Source organism: Pholis gunnellus, assembly GCF_910591455.1.
Source record: "Pholis gunnellus genome assembly, chromosome: 3".
NCBI classification, from domain to species: Eukaryota; Metazoa; Chordata; class Actinopteri; order Perciformes; family Pholidae; genus Pholis; species Pholis gunnellus.
Window position 1 is genome coordinate 13646075 of NC_136529.1, and position 15458 is coordinate 13661532.

The 15458-nt window shown below is 39.2% G+C and overlaps 1 protein-coding gene across 1 annotated transcript in view; it reads left to right on the forward strand.

Moving 5' to 3' along the window:
• ca16b (carbonic anhydrase XVI b) overlaps window positions 1-15458 on the forward strand; it is a 91784-nt gene that overhangs the window by 55555 nt on the left and 20771 nt on the right. The window contains exons 5-8 of the mRNA XM_079157104.1: window positions 6376-6471; window positions 8447-8513; window positions 10861-11018; window positions 12177-12369. Of these exons, the coding sequence (XP_079013230.1) occupies window positions 6376-6471; window positions 8447-8513; window positions 10861-11018; window positions 12177-12369 (514 nt within the window). The remainder of the gene's footprint in view (window positions 1-6375; window positions 6472-8446; window positions 8514-10860; window positions 11019-12176; window positions 12370-15458) is intronic.

The following is a 15458-nucleotide window of genomic DNA, read 5'->3' on the forward strand; positions in this document are numbered from 1 at the left end:
TTTTTTCGTGAGTTCCCTAACTCCAAAAATCCATATCAAATTACTAGAGAACCCCTTTAAAACCTTAAGACTAAGAAATGAAAACAGTACAAGAAACAAACAAAATGGCTTCTATTTTTTTTCAATACTTTCCGCTGTTACTGGTCAGTTGTTAATCAATACAATAACATCTTTCTATGTAACATCTTTTGAACCACTGTCACAATCAGATATTGTTTTATTGCATTTACAATAGAAAGTATGAAAAATGTCATCAATGAAAGCAGAGTTAAAAGACGTAGAGGAAAAGTAAAGTTTTGTAGAGTTTAAATAAGATGAACAATGAAGCAGAAGTTTGTACTTTTCTTGCTCTAAAAGTGCTTTTTGCACAAGGTCGCAACACATTTCTCAATGCCATTTGTGTCAAAAGACAAATAGCAGACAAAAGAGACAAAGGACGAACAGACTGCAGAAGTAATAAAGGAAAGCCGAAAATAAATTATCATCCTCTCTTGTAGCACAGATATAAAGGGTATTAAGTCCGAAACCTTTTGGTGTTATTTATTCTGGCTCCTGGATTAAAGCAGAAATCCTATTTCTGTGTGGTGCAGAGAATTAGTTATTAGTGCCTTTCAAATGTTTATGATTTACAATGCCATTATCTAAAATGAATTAGCAAATGTGTCTTACTCTTACATTGTGTGGGGTTATACAAAATGGGGTTTTTTTATCCCCTCTATTGTCAAACACTAATAATTAGTGTAAATATAACAGTGTATGAAAACAGGAAATGGCTGTTAGTGTGTCCTATCTCCAAACACGCAGCTAGAGTCCTGTGTTTATTTCTTGGCCCTGTTCTTTGGAGCCCTCTATACAAGCACAGCTTTGCTGAATGGCTGAGTAATTAGATTTATTTTTGCCACATCACTTTGTGTTCAATGTAGTGTTAAAGGGCACCGGATTATATACAGCCATTATAAAGCTGTTGTGCGTACGGCTCCTTTGATGGCGTGCTTCTAAATAAGACAATGCGATTCTCCTTCATGACCAATTTAAGCAGCCGTTAGAAGAAGGAAAAAAAGCCGAGCAAGAAGAAGAGAATAATACCCTTAAGATTCATCATTTATAAATGTAAAATATATATATTTGTTGCTTTGCATGTTTTTGTGTGTAGTCCAAACTTTTTGCATCAGCCTCTCTGTCAAACAACATGGATTCCAAGGTTAATGTGCTCGTAATTTAAAAGGATGAAGCTCTCTTTAAATAGGAAGCATAAGCCAACGAGGGAAAATTATGAAGTAGCTTAGCTAATGAAAGGAAGAAAAAAATAAAATGAGGATATGTCAAAAATAAAAATCTAAACATGTCTACAAATGTGTGTATATGAGGAAAAGAAAAACATAACTAGGATTAGATATTGTTTTGATATTTCTTGTTGTAACTGCACAGGAAACGCATTCAACCAATCTGAGTCAGCTGTAAGACCTGAACGCTTGATGCTACAATTGAGAGTGCATAAAAACTAGTTTACAAGGAAGTGGAAATGTTGAAATAGACAGCTAAAAGTAAGAGGTACAGGATACAGTATAAATGCAAACCTTGACCAAACCTGTTGAAACAAAGAGATCAAGACAGTGACAGGATTACTGTGTCCAGTACAGTATAAAAACATATAATAATCCTAACCATGTTTATACACTAATAGGATTAAATAACCATCGGTTTAAATCCATTTTAAAGAACGCGATTTGGAACATAGAAAGGGCTACATCAGACAAAAAAGGTTGCTTTAGAGTGTTTTTGCTCATGCGTCCGTGTATTTCTTGCTAATATAAAGGCATTTGAATTACCGAAATTGGATGCAAAGGTAGGAATGCCATTTGTATGCAAAGGTAGAATGATTATTTTTCAGAACTCAAAGGATGAGTGACCCTCTTCTCGTACCATTTAATCTGTTAACACAGCCCTCATAGGACTTACTTGACATTCAGTATGAGGAGGTTGAGGTTTCGTAAATGACACCATGGAGAGATGTTCAAAGGAATCTCAGCATTAGTATAAATAGGCCCAAAAAAAGACCGCCACTCATGGCAACCTAGCAGTCATATCCTCATGGGAAATACATAGTCTCTGCTGCAGGAAGCACAAAAAGGAATATTCCATCAACATATCCGCAAAGATGTTTCCTGTGAACGACATACAGTATATGTGCACCATATATGCAGACACAGCACCGAGTGGGAGGTCTGCTTTTTTAAAATGATTCTCTTTACCAATAGGTTAGACTGCATGTCTCAAACATGATGTATTATTTCACTCTCTGAATGAGAAGGTGGAGGGAAATCAAATGATGAATGGTTGAAAGGGAAACGTGGTTATGCGGGATCTAGCCTTTGGCCATTAAACTTCATCCTGTGAGATGTAGAATTTTCATATTTATGCCTTGACAGAGTTTGATGTATTCAATATTGTATAACATCCGACACCACATGCGCAGCAACATTTTATGTTCATAAATGTTTGTGTTTGACATACCCGGTGATCTTTCACAGCAGAGAGGTGGGCTTTTGTTTTGTTTTGTATATCTTTTGTTCTTCGAGAGTTGAGCAGAATGACCTTGGGAGGTTGAGTTCTAGTGCTTGTTTGTCTCTGCTAAACAGAGACTGTTTTCCAATCTGCTGTCTAATTATCTCTCCACTTCAAATGAGTCACATTCAGCCCTGAGTCACTTATAAAACGCCACATAAAGCGTTTATTCTTATGGTCGGAGAAAAAAAGACTCTAAATGTGTATTCCACCTGCTTGGAAGCTTGAAAACACATATAGTTCACACATGGAACAGGGGCTGGAAAGAGAAAAACAAAGAGCTGCATTATAGAGCTGCTCTGTCTTTGTAACACGGCCATGTAAAAAAAAAAAAAACAACAACAAAAAAACAACAACCACGGCTGCTCGGCCTTTGGCTCACGAGCTTGACATTAATCTAACCACGGTCTCTTTCATGGGAGTGAAATGGGGGAATCGATAGATGGACCACCTGTTCGCTCTAACAGCACTATGAAAAATGAAACCGTGGATTTCTTTTTCTGCCTCAGGGTGCCATAAGGATATATTTTCTAATAATATATTAGGGTGTCACCAAAGTTAGATTAATTATGCATGGATTACAAATCACACCTCGGAAGGGTACACACAGTACTGCGGATGTATGAAGTGTTGGGTGGGTGTACAGTACGGTACATTTCAGGAAGAGAAAAGCTCCAGCAGCACTGAAAGCACATCTGCAGTCAAGACTAATGACGGTGGGTATGGCAACCCTGAGAGCTTTATACACACTAAAAGGAGAGATCACGGAAAACACGATATGTAAATGTGATGGAACTAAAAACTGATGAACACGTAACTGGTTTGTGGCGCATACGTTCCTGAAGCCCCATCAGTGGTGTTGGAAAATGAGTGAAGGATGAATTGGTTGGCTAGATAGACTAACGCTAGAGGCAAGCAAATATCTGCAATCATATCTGAATTGTGCAATCAGAATGTATGTTTTTTTCCATCGTCTTGTGTTTTGTCTATTTGCATGTGTTAAAGCTCTCAGGGTCACCGTAGCAATCAAAGGACAAAAGAATGATGCTTGTCTATAGATGTCTGGCTCGCAACAGCAACAAATCATCAACACAATGGATATGTTTAATATATGATCATATATAGAGATACAGTATATGATCATAAATAAAAGAAGTTCAATTGAATAGTTGAATTGTTATTGAAACCACAGATAAAGTCATTTATTTCAGCTCTGTTGCTTTCTGTTAACATCATTGTTGGACAGTGAATACATGTATTAGCATTCTGATCATATTGGGCTCTTGGGTTTATTTTCTGTGCCTTCATTTTGGATTTGAGTGGGTACATTTGCTCAAAAGATTTGTGCTTCGTTTCGCAGTGGCACTTCACATTGCCGCTTTTATTAATGGTCACGGTCTCTGAACGTATGAGCCATACTGGTTATTTAACTGCCCGTGGGAAGACTGAAGATATGAGTCTGTCCATTCTTGGTTGAAGGCTCTGGTTAAGCTATTCCAGTACTTACTATTCCAACTGTCCGGCTTCTCGTCCAGTCTCTCCCGTCTGTGTGTGTCTCACTCAAGCCGCGATGCTTATCGGAATACAGATACTTGATTGGCTGAGTAGCGTCACATGATATGATTTACAACGCATGTAATTGGTCGGTGTGTTTCCTGGACCGCTGAACGAGCGCCGTAAAATCTGGAAAAGCTGTGCCGGTTAAAATAGAAGCGCTCCGTCAAAATGTAATAATTTTAGTATATAGGTCCAGATACAACGGCGTCTGGATCCGGACCGTGTTCCGCCTATTAGTGACCCCTGTTTTAGTGAATTTTTGTGCATTCTTAGCGCTTTGTGTTATTTTAAATGTACGTACATAGTTTGTAATTACATTATATCTGTTTACGAACACATAATTCTCTCTCATCCTGTTCTCTTGCGATACACCAAGTTTCATGTATTAGTTCCTTAACTTACTGTACACATTTTGTGACACCTAATCCTTCTTGAAAATGAATGCTGTAGCACTTAGTAGATGCTCAAGTGAAAGGATAAGGTAGACGTTAATGAGATAATTATACGGTGCAGTAGTACTGTTATAAAGTGAGGAAAGAAGAATAAATGTGTGCTGCTGTGATGAATCTAGGATCTCTCTGCACACAAACGTATTTCTTGTAGTGTGCTTTTCTTGCCTCAATATCTGGCTGTCTTGGGAAATCAGGCCAAACATGACTTTGATTTTCACCTGTTTGTGCTTAAATGGAACTTGGGAATGTAGAGCAGCGTTCAGAGACGTCTGCTCCACAGACCAGACTGGAGGTGAATTATAAAGCTCAAATAATGTTTTGTTTGTCTTTGATTCCTCTGGTTAGATCTGGTCTTTCGCCAGCTGTCATTGGTTATTGGTACCCACCATTTTCAGATTTTCTTTACATATTTCTTTGTACAACAGTGTGGTACTTTTGTGCTGAAAAAACAAACATGTATGAGTGTGTCTGAATGATTTAAGAGAGCTTAAAAATTGGTCAGACCACCTGTCTGTCCTGATAAAAATCAACAACTTCCGGCGATATCTCAGGATGTGAATGAAGTTTACTCTAAGAAGGGCGTTTAGTGTCAGAGCTCGCAAACATACAGAGAAACAAAGCGTGCAATCAAGTGGTTCAAATTGCTTTCACGAACATTTCTTTTTATTGGCTGCAATGAAAGTGTTTGACAGTTGAATATCATGTTTTCCACTGTGCTCTTAATAAGAGCCGGTCACGTGAGCCAATGTCATTGAGTAAATGAAGCCTGAGGGGGCCAGCTTAATTGGGTAATGTAGTTAATAACATCTGAAGGGTGATGAATAGCTGGAGCTCTTTCTTGTTGAGTTCTCGCACAACAAATTAGTTCCATTAAAGGCTGCAGTTAAAGGAACTCTGAAGGAAACGCATTAACTTAAATTAGCTGGATTGAGTCATTTTGTACCTGTTTTAGGCCTTTGGTATGCAATAATGGATGGATTTATTCTTTACAGCCAATTGTGGCTGGTTTCCCCCCCCCCCCCCCTCGTAATTTTTCTTTGAAAAAAGGCATGCCTACCCTTTAATTAAATCAACATCGAGGACCTTTTTTTTATTGCCAATTAACTCGGTTCAGTGACATGAAAGGGTTTTTCATTTTAAAGAGGCTTCAGACAGCGAGATGATGGACAGCTCCAATCGCTACTTTTAGAATCATTTGCCGATTTTGATCAGCACTCACATAATATGTCTGCTTTAAAATAAAAGGAATGAAACATTTTTTTATTGGAAATCAGAGCCATGACATATATATATATATATATATATATATATATATATATATATATATATATATATATATATATATATATATATATATATATGATTTATTCAGTGTAAAATAGTTTTCATGTTATATACACACCTCACCGAAGCTTTTTTTTAAAACTCTGTAGCAATGTTGCGGGTGATATAAGGTAATTGGAAGCGATGATTATAAGCATAGGATTCTGTTAGATCTCACCACAGGCAAAGAGCACCATTCTGCAGTTCTTCCTCTCAGCTCGTAACTTGTCTCTGTGAGGACATTCGCCCTGAGGAATGGGATGCTGTATTTCTCCAACGTCCCCCAAGAGTGGCAGAACACAAAAAGGAATGACACAGATTATGGGAGATTTATGGGAGTGATAAATACACCCTCTTTTATGCCGCTCAAAACAGCTTTTCATCAGCTCCTCAGCAGTGTGTCCGAGTGATTGATGACGGGACTGTTGGTTCTCCTTGTCCACTCCTCAAGCTGTTTATGCTCTGTTTCCCATCCCAGATGCAGATCTACCTTTACAATTCCGATGACTTTGACAGCCTTAGTGCCGCCATCAAGGAACGACGCATCATTGCTGCCATGGCCGTCTTCTTTGAGGTAAGCTATCACCAGGCCTGAAGGTCAAGACAAATGTAATCTGAAAAAATCTGAGACAAGTGCACTTGAACATTTGTATCCATAATAGCAGCATGGTTCCAGGGAAGTGATATTCAACTAAGCCCCCTATTAATATGAAATTGAATTGATTCACAATGGGTTTCTTAAATTACTGTTAAGGTAAACAAGATGCTAGAATGTCCCCTGTATGTTAGCAAAGCACTGCTGTACAGCCTCATTGTGTCGCTAGCATGGCTGTAGAATCTTAGTCTTGTCAAAACGTCCGACTTTGTTTGCTCAGAAGTGTTTCATACTCTTAAGGGAAGCCTTTGTAATGGCTCTGCTTTCAGTTTTTGGTAGAACTGCCTTCATGGAAAATATCCTTTTTTACAGGCTTATTAAATTAAATGTCTTTATTTACACAAACTACGCTTCCCGCCAATTGTGAGAAATAGATTACAAAACCAAGGAGATGAGTGAATAAATATATAAAAAGCAGATGAAACTAAAATGACAGAAATAAGAAGAAAACAGGAAATAATACCAAGAAAATAAGAGTAAGAGTCAAATGTGCTGGAAAACAGACTCAATTAGACTATTGTGATATTAGGGGGATGGTTGTAATTGTATTAGTCCAATTATGACAATAATGAAGATCTGAACATGTTTTTGAGGTCAGTAAATGCTAAATATTTATTAGAAATGGTCTTTGGCACCTGTGTTGTGATAGCATAGTTTCTCTTCACTTTGAAGTTGATTATTTTTCTGTTTTCTGTGGCACATTGCAGATTGCTTACCGAGATGCAACAAATTGCCCCCTGAAGGGCTGCGCACATAAGCTCTTAATGGACAACAATGGTCCTAATTTCTGTTAACAGTAAAAACACCTCCGAGATTCATGAACCGTAAAAAAAGCATACACCAGCAGCACATGTTCCACCCTTAATTTGTAGTAGCAATATCTATGCGATTGATGGCAGGCAATCAATGTGGGCTAACCTTCAGCTTAATAGCATGTAGGCAGGGGTCAGCTCTCAAGAAGAGGGAGGCTGGAATGGGGACACAGGTGTTTGTAATGTAGGTCTACTCTTAGACACTGATAAACCGTTTGTGTACGAGAACCTAAATGCCTCCGCTGGGTCCTGACAGCCCTATTGCTTACTGCAATTAGCACCCGCATACACAACCCGCTGAATAGCAGTTTACAGTGCGAGAGTTTTTAAGCGGGCACACACACACATCGGCTCAGATTTACCATTTCTAATCAATGAGGAGAGTTCTTCTTTTGCTCCCCAAAGGCCTGTTAATGGCCTCTAAGGTGTGCATATTATCCACATTCAGCATTCAGTTGCACACAATTATTCTCCTCTGACTGACCTGAATTAATGTTCAGCGAGGGAAGATTGGTCCCCACATCGCAATATACTGTTTTGTCCATTCCTGTCTCTTAAGTAGGACATTTGGGATATTACAGAATGCGTAGCTGAACAGTATTTGCTTCTGTTCACTCATTTGAAGGAACTAACAGTAGGCCTTATAGCAAAGGAGGGAATCCCCACTGGTGTTAGTCCTCCCCTAATATTACAGGTACAAATGTAATCATCGTTTTCCTCAAAGAAGCATTAAATATTGATAGTCAAGTTATTTAACAGTAAATGTCATGAAAAATACACATCAATATAGCCATCTAGCACAACACCAGAAACAACAGTGTTGTAAATGACCAGGGGACTGAATCAATTCATCTGTTACATCAACCTTCAAAATCTCACCAAAAAATCAACCCATCACAGACTTCACAACAAGAAAAGACGGAGTTAGATGCTGCGAGACTATGTTGTGTTGTCGAGATGTTGGCCTCATTGTGTCCTGCTGTATTTTGTTCATATTGATTGTCCTTGGTCATTATGTTAGATTATTCCACGAGTCTTGTAATCCCTTTTGTAATCCTTTTGTCTCGGGACATTTCCTGCAGCTGGGGCAAAAAGACAATCCAGCTGTAGAGCCCATCATCCAGGGATTAAAAGGAGTAGTGCATCATGGTAAGTAATGGGAAAGTGTGTGTATGTATGTGTAAGTGTGTATGTTATTTATTTATTTATTTATATATATATATATATATATATATATATATATATATATATATATATATATATATATATATATATATATGCTGTTTATTTATTTACTATCCACTGATTATATTTTGTCTGTTAACCAAAATCTCTTCTACATGAAACAATACTGTGGGTATCAAGTGTATCTGGGATATTCAATCCCTTGATATCCTTTATAAAATCACTCACGGACATCAACATGAACAATCCACTTGGTTGATCCTAGAGGAGAATTCCTCACGACAGTGCAGACATTGTGCTCCTCCCCTGCAGTTTCTCCGTAGAACAAAGATTGACGCTCTTGCTTTCAGCTGCGTAACCATTGGTCTTCATATTTTAAAACCCCAAATTAGAGTCTAAACACAAGATATGAGCAGAGTTTAACTTCAAAAGGATGCAAAATTTGCAAGAGACCGCCTCTCCCTCGCTTGTGCAGCTGCACAATGGGAGACCTCTGAGGAGCCTCACTTACTGAGAAAGAGCTATTAATTACATCTGAGCCTCAATTAGACAGCACTCTGTTTTATTCTGACTCAGACATACATGTGTACATTGTGGCCCTTGGCTCCTACAGAGGCTCATGTTCACATTTAAATCATTACGGTCTTGTGTTGTTTTCATGGCCTATTATCTTAAATTACTGCTGCAGTGCTGCATGCATGACTTATGCAGACCATAAGAAGATGATCTAACATGACTTTGTAATCCTTTACAGCATCTGGGGACACAGCAGCTCTGTTTGCACAGACACGTATGGCTTGTTTTACAACCTGCCGCTGACAGTCTTAACCGTATGTGAGCATAGCTATACACCGACAAGGACACATAAATGGATAAGGATATATGGAAGCACAGAGTAATTGCGCTGTATCCATGCTGGTTTCGCATACTAGTGCTGGGCTTCATTGGGCTGTTTCTAATTATGATTTCACTCCCTGTGCTTTCTGGAGATGGATGTTTGGTGTTGTGCGCTTGTAAGGTTTTGACTTTTGTGTTGAGCATTGTAGGCGGGGAAATGACACAGTGAGGGTAAAAAAAGCTCACTTCGAGACCACTAGAGATTCTTAAAAAGCATGTGAATTGGCCCGGGATTCTTAAAATGGGTCGCTTTGTTCAATTTTCAAATTCCTACACTCAAAATTCCATTGAAGTAATTGCAGTAAGGAAATTGGCCTATTTTCCGATTGGCACGTTATCAGCTGGGAGGCCATTTCACCTGTGGTTTTAATTTCACAGAGGTATTTCAGCTCCTCTTCTCTTTAGTTGTAACCTTGATAAAGGCAGGTTGCCAAAACATGTTGGTTTTACTAGATTCTTTTATGAATCTCCATCAGCCTCTAAACGTGTCTGAGCCCTTCACAGATGTTCGTGCTAACACCACAGTATCTCTCATCTCCCAGATGAGAGAGAGCTCAGTGTGGGTGTGGGGTTTTTGGACTCACTTCCTGCTGGCTGCTAAATGCTCCTCGCCTCCTCCCCTGTTAGGGTGGTTGGTTTTCCGCTAGCTCGTTATCCCACAGTCATCCATCCATCAGCATCTCGGCGGCCCATGAGCGATAGGGCACGTACGCTGTCTGAAGACGGGGAGAAGAAAGGCTGTGAATACTGAATTTGACTTTGAGTATAGATGGGGCATGGGGCAAGGCATCCAGTGCCTCAGTAGTTCTATCAGTCCTATCACCCAAAGCCTCTGCTTTTTTAGATGAATTAATTAGCTGTTAGAGATTGGATTTGACAATTATTTGGGTTTTTCATGTCATAATTCAATAACAAAAAAAAAAGCCCGCTTGCATAGCTCACGCACGGGAGTAAAGGGATCTTCCTGCTGTTTTGTCTTGTTATTTTTTGACATGGCGTCGCCTGGTTCTGATCACGAAGGATGGAACAGTTCCGGTAATCATTTGGATCTGTCTTAATCCCCGTGGCCCATGTGACAGTTGTTACACATAACGGAGCAGGAAACCACCCAGCTCCAGATCAGCTGTCAGAGCAGGCCATTTTATCTGACTCCCCTCCCTTTGCTCCTTTCTAAAGAGGACCAAAGGGAGATCTCTGAGTACAGAGATCTGGCCAGAGTGATAACAAGTGGTGAGGCTTTTAACTGCTGTCACCATCATTCCACTAGTAGAGGTTTCAGGAAAGCAGTTGAAATGCCACAGGGAGAATGACATGAAACAACCATTTAAAATGCAACTGAGGATATTCAAGGTTTTTTGGGAAAGCATTTAAGGGCGGTAACAATGTGGTGCTTTTGATCCCATTTCCTACCCAGAAAAGGAAACCAACCTCAGGTCGTTCATCCTGAGAGATCTGCTGCCGTCGTCACTGGACAGTTATTACCGATACACCGGCTCTCTGACCACACCGCCCTGCATCAAGGTAGTGGAGTGGATCATCTTCTCCAGGCCTGTGTATCTGTCCCACTCACAGGTGCGTTAAGTCCACACATACACACACACACACACACACACACACACACACACACACACACACACACACACACACACACACACACACACACACACACGCCCAGACAACTATATTCGACGCACAAGCATCCCATATTCCCTTCCCTTCGTTCCTCCCCAACTCGTCTGCATATGAAACCATAACTGCCTATGGATGAGAAAGCAGGAAGTGGGTGCCAATTACTTGTATTTAAATGATAATTCGAGATAACCTTTATACACGTATCATGTTTTTGGTCTGAGACGGTGACAATAGGGTCTTGAATAGAATACTGCAGGCCATGGAGGCTGGTTATCACATTATTAAAGTTGTTCAAATGCAGCAATGTTCATACATTTAAATGTGCATTCATTTTAATTATTACAGTACATTTTTTATCATTTGCTAGATGCAAATTGTGGTATTTCACAAGATTCACCTAAAGCACCTTTGTGCTTTAAAAGAGTGGGGTTTTTTTTGTAGAGCTTCAGAGCAGTGTTTTTGCGATTTGTGATTTTAAGAGGTAATATATGCCAAATCATGCCCCGTGCTTTTTGCTGATCCCATACACTGTTGCTGCATCTTTTATACATACAATTCTTGGGTTACCCAGCTGCCTATCCTCCAGAGCGTTCTGTGCTGTAGAAATGTGCAGGGCTCAGTGGAATTTCTATTAACTTGCAGGAGGACAAATCTTTTGTTCAGAAATGACTTCTGCTGCAAGAATATTGACCACCGCCACAATGTTTGTGACGCTCACAGATAGTCTGTTATGAACCTGTAATTTATTTCTCCAAGCACGCATAGGACACATTGATTCCACAGTATCTGTAATGTGTAGTCATTACAGCACGCGGCAGGAGATCATTCATGGCAATCAATGGCCACAAATTTGCCCCATTGAGAAGTTACAGCCCGGTAGGTAGCCAGGATGATGATTGAGGTCTATGCCTGCTGGTGCCTGTGGTGAGAATGTTTCTTGCAAATCCTCTGCTCCAGTTTTGAACAGTCAGCTGCTGTCAAGTGGCTACAAATGCAGTCCTGCATGATATATTATATTCCACACGCGCGCGCACACACACGCATAGTAAAAATAACTGTAACTTGTTCAGTAGCTATTCTCTGTTTCTTTCCATCTAGCTGGAGGCGTTTTACTCCATCTTTACAACGGAGCAACAAGACCACGTCAAGTCTGTCGAGTACTTGAGGAACAACTTCCGACCCCTGCAGGACCTTGACAATAGGAAAGTCTTTAAGTCGGCTGTAAAAGATGCATGGCAGAAAGACTTAACGGAAGTCTTGGGAAGCCCTCACAGCACTGAGGCTTCAAGAGGTAAGCTCTGTTTCCTGCTTTGTACCCCCATTCTCCCTGCCGTTTCCACCACGGTTTAACCCAAGGGTCTCCTGTAATTACAATCATGACTTGCTGTTTTATTAATTCTTGTAGTTTTAGAGAGGCTGAGAAAAGACAACACCCTCCGAACTCTTTAAATGGCATTCGATAGTATCGTAAGAGCGATAATTCCATATAATAATGTATCGTCTTTTAGATGGGATCGATATATGTAATGGCCTTTATCGTGATAGAAGATTTTGGCCATATCGCCCAGCCCACGATTATGTGTAAATTAAAGATTTCACTACATATTATTTTCCATACTATTCCACAAAGACAGCTCTATTTACCAGCACTATTTTCTCTCTGGTCAAAAAGTTATTATTTTGAACTTCAATAGTGATTTGCGACAAAATTCAGGAAGTTCATCTAGCTGCTCAGTGTGTAGACCCATCCATAGACCCCACATCACTGGGTTAGTGAATATAATACGACCACAAAAGGTTATTCTTTTTTCCTACTTCCAGAACACATTCTGCCTCGGTTTAAAATAACCACATTAATAGGTAACAGTTCAAATTTCACATGATGTTCAGATAAAGATTGTCCTGTCAGGATAATGCGCCATATCATTCTCTCATTGTTGAAACTCATTTTTATACATATTAACATATTAATACAAAGCACAGACCTCATGCGGGGATTGATGAGAGTATTTTTTGTTCGTCTCTCTGTTATGTGGGCATCTTGCAGCGCTTGCTTTAACAGAACAGTACAGGAACTATGGAGACTAATGAGGAAAGCTGCTGCGCTTTAAAGTGGTCTTGTTGGTGTCTGGTGGGGAGAATTGATTGGGAATGCTTGTGATGAAGTTGGAGCACTCTCACAAGGCCGATCAGCAATCATCATTAATATGTGGCACAGCAAAAATAGACCCATACAAATTAAGTTGTGAAATTGCTTTTGTGGCATTATGTCAGTAAGGCAGAATGAATGTGGACCAGTGTCTCTCCATTCTTTTTCTCGCTTGCTTGTTTTCTCTTTGTGTCTCTCTCCTCTCGCATTTCTATTTCATTGTGCTAAAATGTAAGAATTCATACTTAACGGAGGTGCGCTGGGAGTAAACGGTGTCTTATCTTCAGGGGTGACATCTGTCAAGGTTGTATTGGGGGGGGGGATGGTATTTATCTGCACACAGTAAATTATGGTTTTGCTTGTAAATGTTGTGAGAGCCAGGGCCATACATTGAATGCCATCCCTGTGGCTTTTACAGCCATGAATGTTGTTTGGCCATTAGAGATGTATAGCTTCTGATGCAACATACATGTTGCAAATGAGTTTGTCAAGTAATTATGGCAAGATATATACAGCAATTTGCTTTATTGTGTTAATGCTGTATATGTACATGTGTGAAACCAAGCTCTATCAACCTGTGCATGCAAGCCTTTGGCGTTCCTCTTTGTTTTTTTTTTTCTTTGGTTAATGATGATATGGTCCATAGGGCTGCAAATAACTTTAATTTTCATTATTAATTACCCTTCTCTTGTTTAGCTGATACATATTTTGGTCTATAAAATGTCAGTCAATACGGAAAAATTAGTGAGCGCACAATTACATAAAACAGATAAAAGCAGCAAAGAATGTTTGACATGGTAGCAATGAATCAAGTTTATTATTTCTCAGTGCACTAAGGACATTGTTAACATGTCTTATGTGGTAATGTCGTTAGTCAGTGTTAAGACTGACGTTAGCTGTAACAACAGTCGTATATTATAATGAAATAAGTACTGTAGTTGCGGTGTTGGTATTTAGCCCTCAGAAGACATGCCTACCTTGACTGCAAAGTTCAGAAAATAAAATTCCTATGTCAAAATCAGCATTCTTTGTGTTTTCGATGACATTGTTGTTTTTCCTTTTCTTCCAATGACTATACAAAGCCTCCTTACAACAAATGGTACAGCCTTGAGAGGAGAGAAGCAGTGGAACTGCCGTTTGTTTACAACTGTCAATTCATACCCGATATGGTTGAATCTGCCAGCAGAAAAATGTGTGCTCTGCTCTTGAGTGGTGTTGCCGACTGAGGTGAAACCACTATGAGGCTGATTTTGGGACATTACAATACATCTATTCACAGAAAAGTGTTAGGATTTTTACTAGAGAGGCTCGAGCATGATGGATAATTGTGCCAGTGATTTTTTTTTTTGGTGAGCTTGAGATGAAGTGACCAAAATTCCATTTGCATACAAATTCTGAACCGATTTTAAATGAGCACTTGTTAATTCCGCTGGCAATCTGCCATTGTGTTAAAAGGTTTTCATAAAATGAACAACTATCTTAGATCAATGAAGTTAATAATTAATACAGAGGCATCATGATTTCTCATCAGTAAACCACAAAGTTGCCCCAATTATAGTGAACAAACTTGGCATTGGATGATATGAAAATTTCATGTCGTGCCGATCATGGCCAAATTAATTTAGATTCACGATGTTATCCCAGTAATCATCAAAAATATGCTTTGCACTCTTGAAATGGCACTTAAACATACTCAGAAATGAATTTATTTATTGCATCACAGATAGGACGTGAAGTGACATCATTTTTAGTGATAAACAAACAATTCAATAAATCTTAGGGCCCCCTCCATCAATAAAGAATAAATACGTTTGTTTTCGTAATAGTTCATAATCCCGATAATGGAAATTCACAACAATTAATTATTGTGAGTGTTATTTCATTGTCATCTGCAAAAACAAAAATCCTATATAGCCCTTTCAACAAACGTATAATTTTTAACAAAAATAATAATCGCAACTGTGTTGTATTTCAAGTTGCCAAATAGGATTGTAGAGCTACAGCTGCTGTTGCTTTCAGTGTTACTAGTGCACCAGTGTTGCTGGTGAAAAAGGATGATGGCTGACGTGACGGTAATGATGTAGACAGTAAAACCATCACGATGTCTTCAGCAGTTATTAAACAGGCTGCTTTTGAGCTACTGTAATTGACAACGAACATCTGACGGGTTATAATGCATTTCACACCTGTCGCACCTAATCAACACCCCGAGATATTCTTGCTATTGTGTC